At 31.6% G+C, this 21,409-nt stretch overlaps 1 protein-coding gene across 1 annotated transcript in view; it reads right to left on the bottom strand.

Moving 5' to 3' along the window:
• Positions 1-20,888: 20,888 nt before the first annotated feature.
• Positions 20,889-21,409, bottom strand: part of LOC136970167 (TATA box-binding protein-like 1) — a 36,404-nt gene continuing 35,883 nt past the window's right edge. Inside the window, exon 5 of the mRNA XM_067264578.1 lies at positions 20,889-21,353. Within this exon, the coding sequence (XP_067120679.1) occupies positions 21,139-21,353 (215 nt within the window). The 3' untranslated portion in view covers positions 20,889-21,138. The remainder of the gene's footprint in view (positions 21,354-21,409) is intronic.

Raw genomic sequence — 21,409 nt, 5'->3', positions numbered from 1 at the left:
ATATCTCTGCCTTACTGCCTAATTGGTTTCAAGAAAACCGTCATAAAGCGAGCTGTTGCATTTCCTAACTCTCAAAGCAAAAAATTAGTATTACGTTCCTGGAAACACAATTTCAATTGTATAATACCAGAAATAAGTTAAATATGACACGTTCATAAGTCATAACGGAAAATTTATATCAACCATGATCAAAACTGTAAGGTTATAATTACTTCAGTCATAATTATACTCGATATACAGTAGGTAGACCTGGCCTCAAAGGGGTTGACTTGCATAAGAGTGGTACAATAGCGGATCCAGAAATCTTTAGAAGGGGTGAAGAAAGTAATGTGTCTGACTACCTGAGTTTACTCGGAAAAATCCATCATAAGAGGGTGAACCCTAACTCCGCCTCTGGTATGGGATCAGGAACGACGCCTTTAATCTGAGATGTCAAAGGGATAATCGTCACTGAACACTAATGGTTCGCGCCTTACCAACGGACTCGCCACGTGAAGTTTTCTTCACGTGTCTCATACCGAAACTGGAATAAGTTTTCAATAGAAAGTCCTGCTGAGAGCCACTCCTTTGCGTTGTTCTGTCATATCCCATAGAATCGTAGTAAAGCAGGAGTTAATATTACATTTTAAAAAATTATTAAATTTTATTTTAAACATTTTCACATTTTTAAATCTATTAAAATAACCTAATTTTAAATTTGCTGTATAGTATTTCCACTGAAGTCAATTTACGATTCATATTTATAAATGTAAACGTAAAAAAACTCCAGAAACACGGTTAAGGTTGTCCATTGTTTCTGCACGAGCAAAACAGCCGAAATAAATAATGGGTACAGGAGTAGGATTAGTAAGGCCCTTATTAGACTAGGCCGCCAGGTGGCGCAGCCGGCTGCGGCAACGGTGACGCTGCTCGTCTCTGTGCATTGATTGTTAAGGAGCCTATTAGATTAGGGCTGCTGGTGGCGTCGCCACAAACTGGCTGCTGACTGGCTGCCGTGCCCCGCGACCACTTTGGCAGCCACAGGTGGCGGAGAGTCGTGTCGGGGCATGTGTCATACCGAGACTATTACACTGGGCCACCAGGCGGCCCAGCCACTCCCGCCTGCACTCGGTTTTGCCATCACATTGTCAGTCTACTCTGCTCTATTGACGAGAAAACATGTCGGACAACAATTATATATGCTCCTCCTTGAACTTTTAATAGAAAGGAGAAGACGAAGGGAGAGAAAGATGCATGTACACCCTATGCTGTCATTAAGGGAATCTAAAGGGTTGTACTATACTCTTTTTGATGAACTGTGTGTGTGCAGACGACAAGTTTTTTAATTACTTAAGAATGTCAAAGTCGTCCTTTGAATTATTGTCTTTAATAACGATGTGACTGGCTGCGCCACTAGCTGCCCTGCACTGTCGCCGACTCAGTCATCGGTAGCGCAGCCGGTAAGGTTTGAATATATTTCGGAGATTTAGAGTTTTGTCTGGTTCTGTTAAGATTAATCATATTCATTATTGTAAACCGCGCTTTAGTTAGGCGCTGTCTGTTCATTTTTTGTATGTCCGACCATCGAAAGACCGCTTGTTTATAACTTGAAACATAATCTTGTCAGTTGTATATACAAAAAGTAAATTGTTTATTATCTGATAAATGTATACTTTTATTTCGTCAATTGTTAACGATAGCAGATGTTTTTTGTGTAGAATCCAAGTCGGACGTATGTAAGCTAATAAATGTTCTCTTTAATTTTATCTCGCTTTTTGATTCGTTCACGGTTACAAGAAATCACCACAGGTTCATTTAAAAAATCTTCTTTAATTATTGCGCGCTTAAAAAGAGTACATTTCTGGCGATTTCTGTTATAATGTAACCAGTGATTATGTTACTACATAATAGAAGGCGTTAACAGATCAGCAGAAATAACTTTGTATAGCCCTGGTCACGCTATGCGATTTCCAGCCGCGCAAGCGACCGCAACTGCAACAAGCGCGAGTCGCACGCGTCTTCTCCTGGTCACACATTGTTCCTTGACATTGCAACTCGGAACACGTGACCCTATGATAAACCAATAAAATTACAATAGCTTGTTTTTGTCTATTTTCGTGAGTTTACCGACATTTTACGTTCTACTTCAGAGTATTTACGGAATTTTAGCCACTTTTATTATTAAAATAGCAAGCAGTTCCTTTTCTGGAATAAATAAAAGAAAAAGGGCGATGATTTTGTTAGAGCTGGCGAGAATATACAAAGAGAAAAATAAGAAGAAACGTTCATGCTGGGTTAAAACTTGGCGAAATGAAAATCAACGGGCTAAACAATCGTGCTTTCACTAGCTGATGAATGAATTAAGGCTTTCGGATGCCGAAGGTTATAGGGGATATATCCGTATGAATACCAATACTTATATAATTTAGGCGAAACGTTTCGTAGTTTGGCATACCAGTTTAGAGTGATCCATAATTCGATATCAGTCATTATCCCAGAAGTTTTGGATGCTTTTTATCAATCTTATAAAAGTGAATATTTGAGGGTAAGTGTTGTTTAGAGGAAAGCTTGAATGATTTAATTCATTTATAATCGATATATTTTTTTTCTTTTATATCAGCATTTATTTTATTCAATTGTATATTATTAAAAGTAATCAAACTTTTTAAAATAAATCTAACAATAACTTTTATAAATTCAGACTTGATTTATATCAAATAATATTCAAATGTACTGAAACTGAGTTAATACATATGTTATAATCAAGATATGTTGACAAATATACAACACAAAGTATGACGTGGCACAAAGACGTTTTCTGATTGGATGCGCGTTTGCAACCGTCGCGAATAGAACAAACTTTTTGTTTCTAGTGGCTGTTGCAGTCGCGCCGGTTTTCGAGGGGAGATTACTAATTAATGGGAACAGCCGTCGCGGTTGCAGTCGTCTGCGCGGCTGCAAATCGCATAGTGTGACCAAGGCTTATTGCAATAAAGTCTTTTACAATATATAAGAAATGAAGGTACTGTACAAAGAAGTGTTTTATTGATAATTTTTAGATACACTGAAAATAAAAAATTTCTTTTTTGAATTATCGTCAACTTTTCGGTAGATTTGGTGCTTCGATCGGTAGATCGGACCCAAAATCGGTAGATCTACCGAAAATTCGGTAGACTTGGCAATAGTGCGCAGAGACGTCTTCGGCGACAACTATACAGTGGCGTGCCGTCATTGGAAGCGGTGGAAGCGTCGCTTTCATCTTTCAATGACCTTCTCTTGTTTCTAAAATATAAATTTTCATATTTTAACGCACAATACTTTGAATTAATTAAAATTAATATTTTGTCATAACTGCATTATGTATCTTATTACAAATTTCTATACTACACGTGAAAAAAACGATAAGATTGCTAATGTGTATATTCGAATATCAGTGGCGGAATGGAAGCGCTTACGAGACAGCTTCCACGGCGAGAATAACTGAGTGGTGTAAAGCAGCCAGACAGCATTGGCGCATGCGCTTTACAGAGCACCAACCTCAACCGGTTTAGCTGGTGAAAGCTACACACGTGTAACGCTTCCATCGATTCTATCCCTTAGCCACTCGGTAGGGAGCTATCTGACTAAGTGAATTGTTTAAGATTTAAAAAGTAAAGAGTATTCAATGTTATTTTTATGTACGTTTCTTTGCAAAGCTATATTTAATTATAATTTTCTTTTAATTATACTGTAATTATATTGATAGATTTTCAGACATAAAATTTTTAGAATTTTAATCACTTTTAGATATTAATAATTTTAAAATTATGAAAAACAATTTTTCCAAGCGTGTTTTAATTCTTTAAATTAAGTAAATTTTATGGGAAATTTTTTATCTAAATTACGTAGTGAATCGCAATATTTATATTCGTGTCCGGACTATATTGACAAGTAACTCTTAAACATAAAACATGTTATAATTAATGTCGATCCGAACAAAGACGTACTAAAAGAATTATATGATTTAATATCATTAATTTTTATGGTACCATCTACCAGTGCGTCTGTCGAGCGCAGTTTTTCGACCACGGAGCGAATTCATACATTGGCCAGGAACACTCGGTCAGAGGAAAAATTGTGGTCGCTAGCGTTGCTTTCGATAGAAAAAGAGCTTTCAAATACGTTGATGGAGTCGACGACCAGCGACTTTTATGATAAACTAATTAACGACTTTGCGGAAAAAATCGCCGAATAGAGTTGTTTTTTAAATTTTTTATAAACTAAGTTTTTCTATCATTGTTTGTATCATATCAATTTGTATTATGTGTGTATTATTTGTAGTTTAGAACTAAAATACATAAAATGTTTATTTTTGTTATTTCCAGTATTTCCAGTATTTTATGAAAATGTGAGGTTCCAGACAGGTCTGACCCGTCACGAAAGACGCGAAAAAACGGTTAATTTAGAGAAAAATTTATTAGTTTAAAAAAAAACATAGGAAAAAGTCGTTTGTAGTCGGACACCCATTGTTTATATCAAACTGCCAGGAAGAAACCATAAATCGCGGAATGAAGTCGTCCTATGATCGGTGGAAAATCGAATTCATCTTCGATTTTGACTTTTCTTGCGCTCCAGGTAAGAGTCTCGCGTTACGTTTAGTAACCAGGGACGAACAACGGGAAGTGCGATTGAAGGAGAATGACCAATCAAATGGACGAAAGAAAGAACGGAGATTGATATAATCCCCGACAATCGAGGACACTTCGCACTCGGTTAACGTTCCGAATAACCAAAACGCCGTGTGTCAACGCGCGCAAAAAAAAAAAAAAAAAAAAAAAAAATACAATTTCTTGTCTGTTGTGCCAACCCGTAACCCGTGCCATTTCGGACTTAGACCGTGTCCTCGACGCCAACAGAGGAAGTCTCCCCGTGCCCTACAGACTTGTCAACGCCACTGTCCCGGGGCCACCTTCGATCGACCATCGAAGAACCACATCGACACCCAGGATGTCCGAACGACTGATTGTCCTAAAGCAAACTATTTTGTACATACTATATGTTTATTTTATGTTTCTTTTTTGTCGGTTTTTGTCAGATACGTCTCTTCCGACACCACGCACGTACGAATGGACCCTAGATCATCACTGACGCGCAATAGGGGAAAAAAGTGATCACGTGACATAGGTGTCGTGCATATCGATACGGTTGTAAACAAGCTGTTCCGTTCGAAGGATAGCTTACTTTATAATAAAGGAAGAACGAAAATATTTTTTAGGAAGGTTAACAACGGTACAATTAAAGGAAGAATTAAAAAAGTACAATGCCAAGTTAGCTGGTAGAAAAGCCGATTTAATAGAAAGGTAAGTTAAAATAATCTACATCTATATTTTTATCGTTAATTATTACATTTATAATTTCAAGTCATTATAACTATTACATGATAAGGTAACTTACCAGTAGATGAAAGTTTTAAGAATAAGATTTCACAAAATGCACATTTTTCGTCTATAAAAACATTTAAAGATCAGTAAAGTTCTCATTGATTCCTTTCACATTTGTCTAACCAATACATAAGGTCAAAACTTTAATTAAAATAAATTTTTTTTTCCTTTGGAATATGGTCATGTACTGAGCCTGATATATTATAACCAATTTATATCAGTATCTGAAATGTTAACTGTACCAATAGGTTATCACTGTAATTTAGAACAACAATCAATACAAACAAAACTACTTTCTATGAAGTTCTAAGACAATATAAGAGATATATATCTTAATCTTTTACCAAGAGAAAACAATATTTGGAGTATTTAAAATAAGTATAATCAAAATGTCTTTTTTATTGGTCACAAGTCATCTTGTTTCAATAATTTAATGCAATAAGACTAATTTCTTCGCCAATAAACTTTTTGTACAAGTGAATTTTTGCCCATTTTCTTTTACTAAATCTGGCATACACTATATATATGCCATATTTAGGTGCTTGTCAATACTGTTCAGTTACCTTATACTGTTTATTTTTATATTATATGTAATATATTAAGGTAAGAATATAATATATAATAATAATTTTTGCCTTTCCTGTCAATGAGACAGAAAAAACTAAATAAAATATTGGTGATCATATCTTAACTAGTTATTAAACTTGTTTACAATAATTTTCAGGTTACTGGCATATGAGAGGAATCAGGAAACTCATAATTTTTCTATATCCTGTGATAGCTCTCCTGAACTCAAACTTCCTGATTCATCTGAATATAAGGATCTCTCTCCAAGTTTACAAATACCAGTTTTGACTATAGAGACAATTGATGCCTACATGGAGATGTCAGATCAAAGAATGCCACTGTCTGCTGTGCAGATGTATTTTAATGAATTCTTATTAATAATAAGAGGAACAAAAGAGAAACATTTTTTTATATTTTAAAGGTAATGTAAAATCTGAATTAATCAAGGGGAACAGATTTACACAGATTTAGTAATTACAGATGATGGGGTTATAGAAAATGTAATATGTGAATGTACAGCAGGTAAAGGGCCTAAAGCGTATTGCAAACATGTATATGTAACGCTATTGGCAATAGAAGAATATGGAAGAACAGGCACATATAAGTGTCACAAAACATGCGCACAGGTTCTGCAAACATTCCATCAGCCTACCCGCCAACATAAAGGTTCCCCAGTTAAGGCTAGTGAGCTTCCATTTCATTTATTTAAGAAGAGAGGAATGAAAAGAAAATTATTGGAAGACAAAAAATTTGACCCCAGACCATCTGGCAGTACAATCCCTGATTATACAAACTTTGTTATTAATTTGGCAATGAACATGCAAAGTGGTTGTGCAATACCGATATTGCAATTAAGGCAACCAGCAAACATGAGGGCTTTAGAATCAGATCATGATTATTGCAAAAGCACAATGTCTGAAATGTTTTTTAAGTGCTTTACATGTAACTGAAGCAAGTAGGGAGTACATAAAACATTTGGAAAAAGAGACCAGATTACAATGAAAAAGTGCAGTTTGGAAGAAGGAACATTTGTTGCATTTGACATCTTCAAACTTTGGAAAAGTTTGTAAATTAAAATCAACAGACAGAGTAAAATTGTGTGGCTCATTACTGTCAAGTAGGCCAATAAAAAGTAAGGCAATTTCTCACGGCTTAAGGTATGAAAAAGAAGCAATTGAAACATATTCTTTTGTAAATACTCCTGTGAAAGAATGTGGCATGTTTCTTCATTCAAAATACCCATTCTTAGCTGCAAGTCCAGATGGGCTAGTGGATGATGATAAAATATTAGAAGTTAAATGTCCTTACTCCAATTTTAAACTTCCTGTGAATGTGCTAAAGATACCATATTTGGAATGTACTGATGACAAAATTACTTTAAAACGGAATCATGATTATTTTCATCAAATCCAAGGACAATTAGCAGTGACAAATAGACAAGTTGCTCATCTGTTTATTTACACAAAAAGTGACTTCAAAGTTTGTATCATTCCAAGAGATAATAAATTCATTGCAGACATGATTGAAACACTAATTATGTTTTTCCATGAGCATATTAAGCCAGTTCTTTTTTAAAAAAAAATGTTTTATAAACATTAAGTTTATAAAATAATTGAGCTAATTGTTATTTTACAATTTGAGTTTATGTAAAATTTTTCTAGATGGTGTATAGTGTGAATTTTTTTAAATAATAAAAAGAGATTTTGTTTTAAAGATTAAAATTCTTTTATTAGCTTACAAATATTTATTCAACTATAGTACAAATTTTAAAACCACTATATTACTTTGAATTGAAGTTCCACAATGAAGACCTTACTGTGTATGATAGTATACATTCTTAATCTTAGAATTTATAAACAGACAAAAATTTAAAAATACTATAGATGGAAAACTTAAATTAGGCTAGGGTCTAGAATGGAAAAAAAAATTATATACGGTATTAATAGAGAGCTAGACTAACAGTGAAACAAATTAAGAATCTCTGCCAACAATGCATGGTCTAAAATTGCATAACATAAAACATATAAATATAATTTCACTGCCAAGTTTCGTTACTGCCGGATGCATGTGTTGCCTCAAAATTTTATATGTACAGTACGTGAGTATGAGCCATTCCTATAATACGTTCAATATGTATTCTTTTACTAGATGTTTTTCTGTCTCGAGATGACAAACTGCTGCTCAGCTGTGCTTTTCCTCTCATAAAAGTGGGTATATTTACCACAACTTCTTTAGTAATTAGTTATTCCTGAATGTTAAAACCTCTATCAGCCATTACCCAGTCTTAAAATAATTATTGGATTTTCGTTTAAAGAATTAACAAATCGTACTTTAGAACCGACAACGTATCGCTTAGTCTGTTTACAACCTCGTCGATACTAGCGCCGCGTACGGAGTAGATTTCACTTTTTTCCCCTATTAACTGATTGCCCCTGGAAGTCGGCTTCTTACAGAAACACAGCTTCCCTATCATCAAATGTCACGGCACGCCACTGCAACTATATAAAGCACACGGTGAGCTTAATCCAGAGGAGACTGTCCTTCGACCTTGAAATTCCGATTTTTATAGTTTTTCTTCCACTATCCGCATTTCGGATTGGTTCCATTCCTTGCTTCCCGATTGGTCTCCTCCCGCTTTGCTTCCAGTGGAAAACCGAGACCAACTCGGGCCACGAGAAAGGTCCGATTTGAGGTGTCTATTTGACACCTTTTTGTCGACTATGCTCGGAGATTGTTGATAAAACCATAAGACTAGCGCTCATAATTTAGCCCGTTGTTTGTGATTTTTATCGTCTTGGAACTTTAACGATCGTACGCGATGTTTTTCTATCCATCAGATCTTTCCTCTTTTTCGAATGTATTTTCCTAGATTAATTATTTATGAGCGCTTGAGTCAGAGTTCTACCTTTCAGTTTGATATTGACAGAATTTTTTAACACGTATTGGAGTCGTCATGGGACTCGTTGTTTATATTTTGTGTCGCGTTGTTTAGATCAAGAGTTTTTTTTCTCCCCTCTCTCTCTCTTATATAATCTATCGTTATAATTTAAACAGAAGAATTCTGCGATTTACGCGATTTCGGACCTCGTCTGGGACCTCCCTCACAATTAGTATTAACCTTATCCAGAAATTCAATAACAAATTTAGGCTGGAACTGAAGATGGAACAAAAGAATTTGTTAAAGATACATTTTTTAGGCATAAACATCGAATTTAAGAGGAAATTTAGTCACTAGAAAATACGTTAAATCAAGCACTTAGCCCATTCTACATCCCATCTAATTCGAATGATCCACATCAATACAAACTGGTAGCATTCCGGAGCGCTCGTTATATCGCAGTAGTGTACATGACAGGCTTAATAGAATTAAAGAAATGGCCAAAACTCTGGGATACAAAATTATCAAGATAACAGCACTGATTAGAAACTATAAAGGAAGCAGACCAAAAATTCAAAACAGCAGACTCAATACAATGGCAAAGTTCACTTTTAACAAAAACATGAACATTATGAAAGAAATGGCAGATCGTAAAGTCTCTAAAGCAGTGGTTCCCAAAGTGGACGCTACTGCCTCCCTGTAGATGATGAGTAAACATAAGACACGAAAAGAAACAAGTCAGGCGGCAGGGGTGCTGAAGACGGTCCCGACCAAACGGTGACCATAGGCGAGGTTGGGGTCACTGACCTTTCTCGTTCCTCTATTAAAACAAGTAAGAACATTGCGTTTAATGGTTAGCAGATTTGAGAACAATATATGATAAGGACACAAAGTGTGAGGTTTGTAGAAATGCTTTTCTAAGAATATTTCCAAGACTTTTTCTCACAAGGGAAAACGGTTAGGGGCATTGGGTATATAAATCTATGGAACCAAGGGGTGGTGGCTCGAAAAAGTTTGGGAATTGCTACTCTAAATTATCTAGAAGTTCTAATTTTCAAACGAGTGCCAAATATTTACAGTATATCCAGGAATAACGAAGATACATTAAAGAGGCAAAAGCAGGTGTGTACAAGATACAAGATACTGGTACCTTATGAGGACATGCAATTAGGAATAAAGGAAAATTATAATGGAGTCACCAAAAGAACAATATAGTATAAAAAAGGGCCTTTACAATACAGTACTATCTCAGATGCTACAAACTGAAGAATCTATGGTAAAATTGGTTGAGGCAGAGATAATTAAGACTACAGTCAACATTGGTGCCAAACACTGAAAAAAGCTGAAATATATGAGTAGGTGGGAGGATAAATGTTTTAATGCATTAATGCAAGAGATGCAGACCGTTTACCATCAGCATGGGCATTTATTGTAAAAAAAATACTTTATAGAAACACTTAGTTACATTTGCTAAGAGATATTTAAAATTTAAATTCTAGTTCTATTTTGGGTGTACTATAGATTACTCCCTATGGAATTTCAGGACTTTGATTATATATTTGAACTCAGGGGACCGAGACGAGTTCAACGGTACCCTATTTTTGGACCGGAGACGAAAAATAAAAAAGTTATCACACTTTTTAAGTTACCATACTTTTTTAATCCTCTTTAGCAGAGGGCACCGTAGTTGCTAGTATTGCCATCTTGCGGTAAAGTCTGCAAACCGTGACGTCGGACTACGGTCATCTCCCGGAGCGTTAAACACGCGATACGAGAGCGGAGAGAGCGACGCGACTTCCGATCATCGCGCGATCGCCATTTCGGTTAATGTTACTTATGGCAGCGAACATGGCGGCCCGACTGACCTCTCGTATGGGCGCCACCACACGCCGCCATGTGCTAAACTAGTGATCGATTCACGGTAGTTCTTGAACAAAGTAAAAAAGGGGGAAACGTCTACTAAAGGCAATTTTAACGGCAAACGACGCGACTCCCGATCGAAATAGCGAGGCCGACTTAGCGGAGAGCGACGCGACTCCCTATCATCGCGCGATCGCCGGAAAAAAAGTATGATAACTTTTTTATTTTTCGTCTCCGGTCCAAAAGTAGAGTATCGTTGAACTCGTCTCGATCCCCTGAGTTCAGATATATACCCAAACACACGAAATTCCATAGGGAGTAATCTATAGTATACCCTCTATTTTTATATAAAAATTATTTTATTTCATTTCACTTTTTAGAATTTAACTTTATTTTAAAATTTTTGCTACATTTATGTTAGAATTTTACTTTTTGTTCTTTAAAATTTTAAATATTTAAATATAAAGTTTGGTGTTCTAGTGCTGTATTTTGGAACAGTTTACAACTGATTAAGGTCGTTATCTGTGCCAGAGGATGGCCCATACATTAGGCTGAAAATATTAATGTATAGCAAATAAATTTTTCAGCATCTATGCTTTACCCCTAATTTTAACAATAAACATTTACAAAACACCAGTTTTGTTTTTCTTATAAAAAAGATTACTTTTATTTAATACACATTCATTATAAACAATTACATTTTTTTCTCATTGGTGATGTTTATTCAAATAAATGATAAAAGTGCATCTTCTTTTAAATATATTATTACAATAAATATTTAATTAAATTTATATATTATAAATCATTTTTATATATGTATAAAAAGGAAATATCAATAATGGAAAGTTTAATAAATTATGATACAAAATTCAATAAATAAGATAAATGAAAAAATAGAAGTGAAGTGATAACAGAGCACATCCCTAAAGTCTCCTCTACAAAACACTATTTTAATTATAAATGGATTATCATACAAATCCATACCCTAAAAATATCAACTTACATGTAAATAGCATTTTCAAAGTATTTAGTTTATTAATTAATACTTAGAACAACAAAAAAGTGCAATTTTTCTTACAAATTATTTGTTAAAACTATAAACATTTGATAATATCAATGACAAATATATATATCATATCTGTGTCAATTCTATTTAAATATAAATATTTTAAATCATAATAAATTGCAAGATTTTTATCAAATACCAGCAAAAGGCACATACTTCTTTTTTTCCTTTAATATTTTTATTAATAGAATTTTAACCTTTTTTTTTAATATTTTGAATATAAAATTTTATATTTTTCATTTTATTGCACAGAAGAAAATAATTTGAACAAAGAAAAGGTTCCGGTTTCATAAAATTGCTAATTTAAATTTACTTATTAATATAATACTAAAATATTTGAGCATGTGAACAACAGTACAATACACACTTTATCCTCTACTTTCATGGTATAATAAAATATAAATTGTCTTACTGGTTTTTATAACTCAGATATGCAAAACATTAACAAAATAATTCTATTTACTAAGTATTACAGGAAAGTTTTATATATATTGGAATCTTTCCATCAAACCACTTTCAAAAATATGCATTCCATAACAATTTTATTTTTGATGTCAGCTATTCATTTGTAGCATATTAATAAACTAGTTATACAATTTTGTTATAGTAAACTTTGTATATTATTGTATCTACTGACCAAAGAATAAAAATTCTAGAGGAACAAAATAAATTTGCATTATATACTTTTTTCCTCTCATAAATCAATTTTACTTTTAAAATTTACTAAGGATCCACTTTTGCAAAGAAGCAATCTCTCATATTTTCTTTTATTTGACAAAGAATTCTTTTTCATTATGAAACTCTGACATAATGCACAAAACTTCATACAATTCAGAAATGGTGATAGAAATATTTTAAAAAACAAAATAGAAACAGCATTGCTTCTATTCATATAAAAAATGAGCAGCTCATTGAAATGCAAACAGAAATACAAAAACTGTGTGCATATTCATTTTCAATGGTAAATATGACTTAGGATTTGTGTGTATTTGCTTCATATTTCACTTTAATCAAATTTGTTTGGTTTTCCATCTTTAACACTTGTTTTTTCCCTTTTTATTTCTGGCTGTTTTCTGTCCTGTGTCCTGTCACTAAAAGAACCTTTTTAATCCTATCCATTATGAATTTTTGGCCAGGCCAAGAATGGAATGGCTAAACGGTGATTCCAGATTGTCTGCAAAAAATTTCTGGGGTTGCTCACTGAGAACAATAGGCTGCCACCTTAGGCAACTGGTTATCCAATTCTCTTTTTAGCTCCAAATGTCAATGGTTGTGACATGTATAGCAATTAATAATCCTTTAACTTTAGATGCAAGACATTCACTTTCATATGATTCAAACATACCTGTTTTATATTTAACTTTAATGCATTAATTTGATAGATTACCAGTCAGACCATATTCTGAGTCCAAAATGTATTTATTACATTTATTTAAAAAAACAGGGTGGAAAAACCAGAACTAATAACAACAGTGTACTAGAAAATAATATAATTTGAACTACAATTTTTAAAGTACTATTAATTTAACTCTTTCCACAGATAGTAAATATTTATTTACATGATGGGAACATTGACACATCTGACTGAACCATGTCATTCTTTATTTCTAAACATCACAAATGTGTTTAAAGGATGTTTTTTGAAATGAAATTTTTCAAAATTACTTTTATTAAAGTATAATTTGTAAAATTAAATTTTTCATTATAAATTTATATGAATTAATATTGAAAACATTACCATCTTATAAGTATACATCATCTGAATAAACTGAAATTTCTATCTCAGATGATTTGGCACGTGTTTTGAAATTGGTATATATAAAAGTTTAAAATAACTTAAAAATTTTGTAATTTTCATTTGAATTGTTTTGATTAAGAAATATGTAACAAAAAAATTTTAAAAATATTCAGCTTAATTCTTTACTCCAAATATGTACAGTACTGTACATCAAATTTTAATATATTCAAAAAAATTGTAACTTCCTATTTACAGGTTTAGCCTGCATGTTATTTTCAGTAGCATAATGAAATCTTGCACTGTCCCTCCTAGGATGTAAATCATCTCTTTATCTGGCATATCCATGTTATATATGTTACCAGCCCATTAGTCACTTGCTAGCTATCACATAATCACAATGCTTGTGTTTAAGTAACCCTTATTTTACTTTACAATGGCACTAAACCACAACAGTAGTGATGCCGACAATTAGAATATACCGTAAACTACTTCTTTACAGATAAAAAGTAGAGAAATTTCGTTTTTTCACTTATGTGAATCTGGCAGAAACATATAACTTTTAGCACTATTTATGGTGTCAAACATCTGTCGGGAGTCTTGGAATGTATCCAGCACACAGGGAAGCTACCGTAATAACTTATAAATAAGTAGAATCAGATTATATTTTCTTGGATTAACATTATATTTATGTCATTAAGATATAAAACAGTTATCATTTTGATAAGTGTAAATTTTATGGTAAGATAAGTGCACAGTTGGAGGGATGGAGCAAGTAGAGAAGAGAGAGGGAAGCAATATGACAACGATGAACAAATCATAGGAGATGTCAAGAAATGGCTGAGAGACCAGCTGAGTGGTACTGAACTGGAATACAGGTTCTAGCATCTAGGTAGCATAAGATGATAGATTTAAATGGAGACTATGTGGAATAAGAATACTTGTAGCCAATTATTTGGAAAATAATGTAGTATATTTGGATTTGTAAAAAAATAAACCTTGAATAAGAAAAAGACTTATGTGCATTACTTATTGAACGTCCTAGTTAAAGCAATTTTTTTGAGGAGACTGTCATTTGTGCACATTTCTCTTCCATGGAAAATTCAAATTTAATTTCATTAAACTACAGAATTATATAATTTACAGCATCCTCTTTTAAAGGTGCATCCACTTGCCTGATAACAAATATTCACATTTCATCAAACTGTTTTCCAAAGTGTTTTCCACTCAGTAAGCACACATGTACAGACATGTTCATCTTAGATTTAGAAAATGGACAGTTCTCAAACAGATACATATTGTAAAGTACAAACTATTGTATGTTCCAAAAAAAATATTTAAAAAATGGAATAGAAGCAGATGCATAAATAATTTCTACTACTGCTTTTATTGTTAAAAGTACAGCAGAGCATCGATTATCCGAAACAATTCGGAACTGGGGTTGTTCGGATAACTGATCATTTACAAAAAAAATATTAAACAAAACTGTACTGTATATTTTGTATTACACGTCTTACAAATATATATCTTAAACCATACATTAAAGTAGGCCTACAGTTTAGGTTAGCAGGGAGAAGGAGAGTGCTGCAGTGCCAAAGCACTAGCAGAAATTTGAATTTGAGGACTGGAATGCTTTCGGTTAACCAATGTTTCAGTTGATCTGTATTCGGATAATTGGTGCTCTGCTGTAGTTCATATCTGTTAATGAAAAAAATGCCTAAAAGATGATAGTGGATGGCATCACTTCACCAAAGCATAAAAATGTGAATGTGAGAAACAGGGTTTTTTAAAAGAACAATAAAATAAAACCATATTGCAAAAAAACCAGGAAAAAACTACATGTAAAAGAATAAAATAAATATTTAAACTATAAATCAAATCGAAAAAAATAAACTAAACCCAAAAATAAAAGACTAGATCTTGTCTTAAAAAGACTAAAATACCAATACTGATGACCAAATACAAGAAAATACACAAATGTGTGGAGGCAAATTTGCCCTTTTATTCAGTACAATTTACTGAAAATAATCCAGAAATGACAAGTACTGACATTCATCACAAGTAAACCATCTCCACTATTCAGTGCTCAGCACTGAATAATGGGGATGGTTTACTTGTTGACTGAATAGCTTTTGGCAAATAACATGTATGGAACACCCTAATAATAGGAAGCTCAGTAATACTAATTCTTCATGGACATTACTCACATCGAAAAATACTTCATCTGAATATTTTCACACTTTCTTTTGCTCTAAATTCCACTCAATCTGCCACTGCAATGCAACCAAGTGCACATACACTGATGCAATTCAACCTGCTCCATCTGTTCTTCCCATCCCATCCATCTGCCTTAGTGTTACCTTTAGTCTACAAAATCTTTTGCAATGCCAAGATAAGATCATTATGGACAAATATATATGAGCAAAATGATTAGATAACAAGTACAAAAGTTACGTGTGAATAAAAAAATATATATAACTTTATGGAACATTGGAAAATCTTGATTTTGCACTAACTGCTTTCAAATTCCACTTGAGCTGAAAAGGCAAAGCATTTCAGTCCAATGTTCAGTTTACAAGCTAAGCCAGGTCTTACAGATCTTGAGCATAGAACAATGTATAGCAATACAAAACCTTCTCTCAATACTTTAGAGTACATTACAAACAACATAGGTAAATTAGAAAAAATTTGAAAATAAAAAAAAATCTAATGATGTTTGGAAGTTTTACAGAAGCTGGTAAATTCACTGAAATTATAAAATAATTTCTGGAATGAATGTTACAATGGATATACGTAATGAAAATATTTCTATTCATATCTTATGTAAGAAAAATATGAATCATTCATCATTTGTTTCCTATTGAAATGTAAAATATAAGTTTAACTGACAATTTTCACAATAAAAATAGTCAAGTAAGAATTTATTCAACTTACTGTTAAAATAGCAAATATTTTGACCTGTTTAAGATATAAAATTATTCTTTATATTTTTTGTGCCTCTAAATATATTCATAATGTGTTTGGTTACATTTCTATGAAAGGTAAAAAGCAAAAAATTTATTTTAAACTCAACTATTGTCATTAAAAACGTAAAAAAGCAAACACTGATCATCAAATTGGTTCTTTCTTTGATGAGTATGTATTTTATAACTTTTCAGAGAAAAGTTGAATTCAAACAGAAAATGAATTAGATCTTTCTAATAATATGACAAATGATCCAACTGTCCAAGCTATTAATGTGTTTTATCCCAGTTACTTTCTTGTGTTACTTGAATGGCTGATAAATAATGCCAAAAAGATGAGTTCGGATCTCTCACAAATCAAATATATTTTTTGTCTATATCTCAACTGCTTTCATTAATAATAAATGAGGTTTATACTCTAAGCTTTAAAAAATATTCATTTTAAATCAATAAAAAAAAAAAGATAAAAAATGATTTTTTCAACATTTTCTAAAATAATCTATAATTTATGGATATCTTGAAAGATGGATTATAGTATTCAATAGATATAGATATTTTGGATTATAGTATTGAAACAAATGTGTCAATCACTTTTCTCTAAAAAAGTCAATCTGCATTCAAAAGATGTTTTACTTTTACCCTAGCATTCATTTTCAAACCATTTGCAAAATAAACTTTGTCTTATTGTGAACTATTTGAATGAGTGAAAGCAAATAATTCCTAAATATGTCCATAATATTTCAATTTTGCTTTTTATATTGTCCATGTAGGCCTTGTTTATAAATAGGACTTATTATACTGGTGTAGGTTTGAATTAGCAAAGGAGGAAGCTAATTCGAAACTACAATAGTATAATACACCTTGTTTATAAATAGGACTTATGTAGACAACATAAACTTACTTAGGAAAATTATTGAGAAATCAAAGTGAATTATTTTGTCTTCTAACTGTTTTAATAATTAGCAAATTATTGCATATTACAAAGCATTTTGGTTAAAAATGTGATTTCAACTTGGCACAGAGACAACAATTCCAATACATTTGAATGCTTGCAATTTGATATACTGTATTTTATGGACTATAAGACACACCTTAATTTTTAAACAATTTTTTAAAAACATACCTATAAGACGCGCCTGAATTTTGGAGGCAATTTTTCAAAGAAAAAAGTGTGTTTTATAGTCTGTAAAATACGGTATCTTTGAATAATAATTCAAAGCTTTATCAAAAGTGGTATTTCTATATGACGATGCATGCTTTACATCAACAAATATTCTAACATTAACATTTGCTTTTCAACTGGAATTAAAAAACAAAAATTATACCATGCTATTACTTATATCAAAGCTATTCAAGTTTGATTCTTATTTGTCATTTTAAAGCAATGCCATTTTAATCAAAATATCAAAAACTATTTTTGATATTAATTTTCCACACTGATGACTGGTCATGTATTTTTGAAAGTGTTTTTTAAATCAAAAACTTAATTCTCTTTTAATCAAGCACAAAAATATTATGCATTGAAAAATCATTTACTATAAAAGCTATATTATGTGATGTTTTCATTTTTTTCCAACAGGAAAGTCTTGTTCATGATGCAATTCACATCCCAGTACAAACTTGCTAGTGAAAATTAGTTTATTTATTTTATTTAATGAATCTTGAATTGTTGTCCAAAACACTTCCTAATGGTGTCGTTTTTTTCATTGATAAAACTTGTTTTTGAGTTGAAAGTGATTTAGAGCAGATCTCCAAAATCCATAAAAAACCATACACAATTATCTAACTACAATGCTAACACTACCTTATATTTTCGATTCTCTTAGAGAAACGTATGTATAAATAGATTGTTTTTCTAACGCTAAAATAGGACTTTGAGTCACTAGTGATAAACTGTGACAGTTCCATCCTTGGGTGATGAAACATTAATAGTGACAAAGTTCTTAAATCTCTATAATTACTGTCTAGTCAATATATGCACATTTGAGTGACACGTACTAGAACAAGGAAGATCACCAAAATAATATAATTAAACCGTCATGTTCTATTCTTTAAACTAAGTGTGTTTGTTTATTGTGAGCAATATTTGAATTTTGAAGTCTGAGATATGAACAACCATAAATGACAACCAATAGAACTAACTATTATAAAATACAACAGAAAGGTAAGGCAAGTTAATTTATGTAAAATAATGGCAGTGAGAAAACAGCTAAGAAACACTAAAAATAATATGAAGAAGATTAATAATCAATGTTACATAAAAAATTGTTTTAATTTTGTAAATTAATTGTTTGATCAATATTAGAAACTGTATATAATATGTTCATTTATTCAGATTTGAAGTTTGTTAGCATCATCACAGGTTTCTATGTTACACCTAAATAATCAACTTTGGATTCGAAAGTGAGCATATTTCTAATTTAGCCTTAAAAACTCCCATAAAATAATTGGCTCTTTAAAATGTATAATTTGGCATATAGTATTATATAAACAACATACAGTGTGCTCAGCAGAAAATAATACGAAAAACAAAACAAGCACCTGATCATTCGCTGAGAGATATTTATTCTTAACACAAACGTTTTCAATCCAATCAATGGATCATCATCAGGCGAAATTCGAACATTACAAAAATAGAACAACAAGTTCAAAATACAAAAATATATAACGGCTAACCAAAACGTAACTAACAGCACAATATCATTTCTAAATATCAACAAATTAATAAAAATGCTGCTAAAATTAAAAATAAAATATTAATATATAACAAACAAAAAGTGTATACAAAATATTAATACCTCTGCCTTAAAAAACAGATAAATAACACTAAATAATACCACTGCTTAATAAGCTGTACAGAGTTTTTCATTAAACTGTACATATTAATAAAGCTACTGCTCTTATTAGAAGTTATTTTTATTTTTAATTTTAGCAGCATTTTTATTAATTTGTTGATATTTAGAAATGATATTGTGCTGTTAGTTACGTTTTGGTTAGCCGTTATATATTTTTGTATTTTGAACTTGTTGTTCTATTTTTGTAATGTTCGAATTTCGCCTGATGATGATCCATTGATTGGATTGAAAACGTTTGTGTTAAGAATAAATATCTCTCAGCGAATGATCAGGTGCTTGTTTTGTTTTTCGTATAGTATTATAGTTGACAAATTTTATTTGTCAACTATAATACTATAGCCAAATTATAACAAATTTTATTTTGTAAAATAAAAGATAATTTATGACAGAATCAGACTTTTAAAAACAGCAACTACTGTAGATTACCTACTTTTACAATCCAATTGGTTTGTTGAAAAATGTTGCAAAATGAGCCATCATAAATCAAATTCCATATCCCTTTCCATTAGATTCAATCATCATAACTTGAGGTTCTGTTCCTAAAACTAGAACTATAAGATGGCCAATAAAACCAACTACAGTATTTCATAAATAGTAAGTTTATACATGTCATAAAAGTGGGGAGTCATAAGGCAAGAGTTTCAATAATATAAGCAAAAACACGATATTGATATTATCATTAATAAAACTAGTAAAAACTAGTTTGTAGTAGTATAACTAAACAATATTGATACTCTATTGACAATATTTACAAATTCTCCAATAAAACATTATTCTTTCTAAGAATAAACAAAACAATTGAAATTGATTCTAATAACTGTTTTAGATGAATTTAGTATTTGAAGAGTTGTGTCTAGATATCTTTTCATAATTATTTTGTGAAAGATAAAATGGTACAATCATTTTCACTTATATTCAATTAAATTTAAGTCTCACGCAAGATTGTCAGTTAATAAAGTAGATAAATGAAACAGAAATTTAGTGCTTATACTTTAAAATAGACTTTTAATTTAATTGGGAATACCATTACTTAGTTCAAATTCACATTAGACTGGCTTTTTCTACAGAACAAAACATTTAAGTTGGCTATCTTACAATAATATAGGAATCGGTGATCATCCCAAAAATTAGATATTTAACTCATCTAAATTCTTATAAATAGCTTCCAGAAAAAGAAAGAAAATATCATAGTTCTTTTCAAGAAAATTTTGACCACTATAGAAGTATTTTTTGTGGTTTATTTGAAGTTAACAGGAATAAAGTTCTGGACTATTACATTATTTATTTACCCATGCTATCAAAAATATGCAACTTTTGAAAGTCATTTGAAAATTAGGGAAAATAAAAGTAATTCCAACTTTTAACTCTAATGTTCAGACTTAATAAATTGGCAGTGTTTTTTTAAATCACTAGAATAAGCGTGCCAGATTTCAGCACTTATTCATTTGCTGACTTATTTCTATAAATAAATTAAAAATTTTCAAAAAATTCCTGTGACAAAACTGCCACAAGACAGCATACAAAAACTAATGCATTAAAAAAAAAAAAAACAAGTAATATGTCTATTCTTTAAACTCTTTTACTCTTTATTATTAACTCTATTATTAACTCTTTAAACACAAAATAAGACAAAACAGACTTGATCCATTCAAGATGAAATCAGCCAAAGTTTTTGGTATACAAATTCATAGCCTGACGAGTAAAAACAATTTTGTCTCTGGGTACATAGAGGGAAGAAATTTTCAGAGCTTAAAGAGTTAAATAATAGGGAATGAGAAAATAATTGTAAAGAAGTATATTCTCGACAAAAATCCTTTACTCCCACTGGTTGTTATTTTCGGAAAAATTGAATTTACCACAGTTGATCTCATCCACTGTTCTCAGAAACTGATTTGTCTTTGATTTTGTCATGCTCGGATGAGATGACTGCACGGTCTTTGAATTCTTCTCGTTAACTAGTTCTTTACGAAATTCATAAACCAATGGGAATATGTGTTCGACGGCTGCTTGCACATTATTGATGCTTGGAGCTAAGTCAAAATAAAATTAAGATTGCATAATTAAAATTTTAATCGAGACAACTTTT

This window comes from Centruroides vittatus, unplaced genomic scaffold (assembly GCF_030686945.1).
Source record: "Centruroides vittatus isolate TY-2023 unplaced genomic scaffold, ASM3068694v2 contig_19, whole genome shotgun sequence".
NCBI lineage: Eukaryota > Metazoa > Arthropoda > Arachnida > Scorpiones > Buthidae > Centruroides > Centruroides vittatus.
The sequence above is the reverse complement of the archived record's forward strand: the minus strand, read 5'-3'. Positions and strand labels throughout refer to the sequence as shown.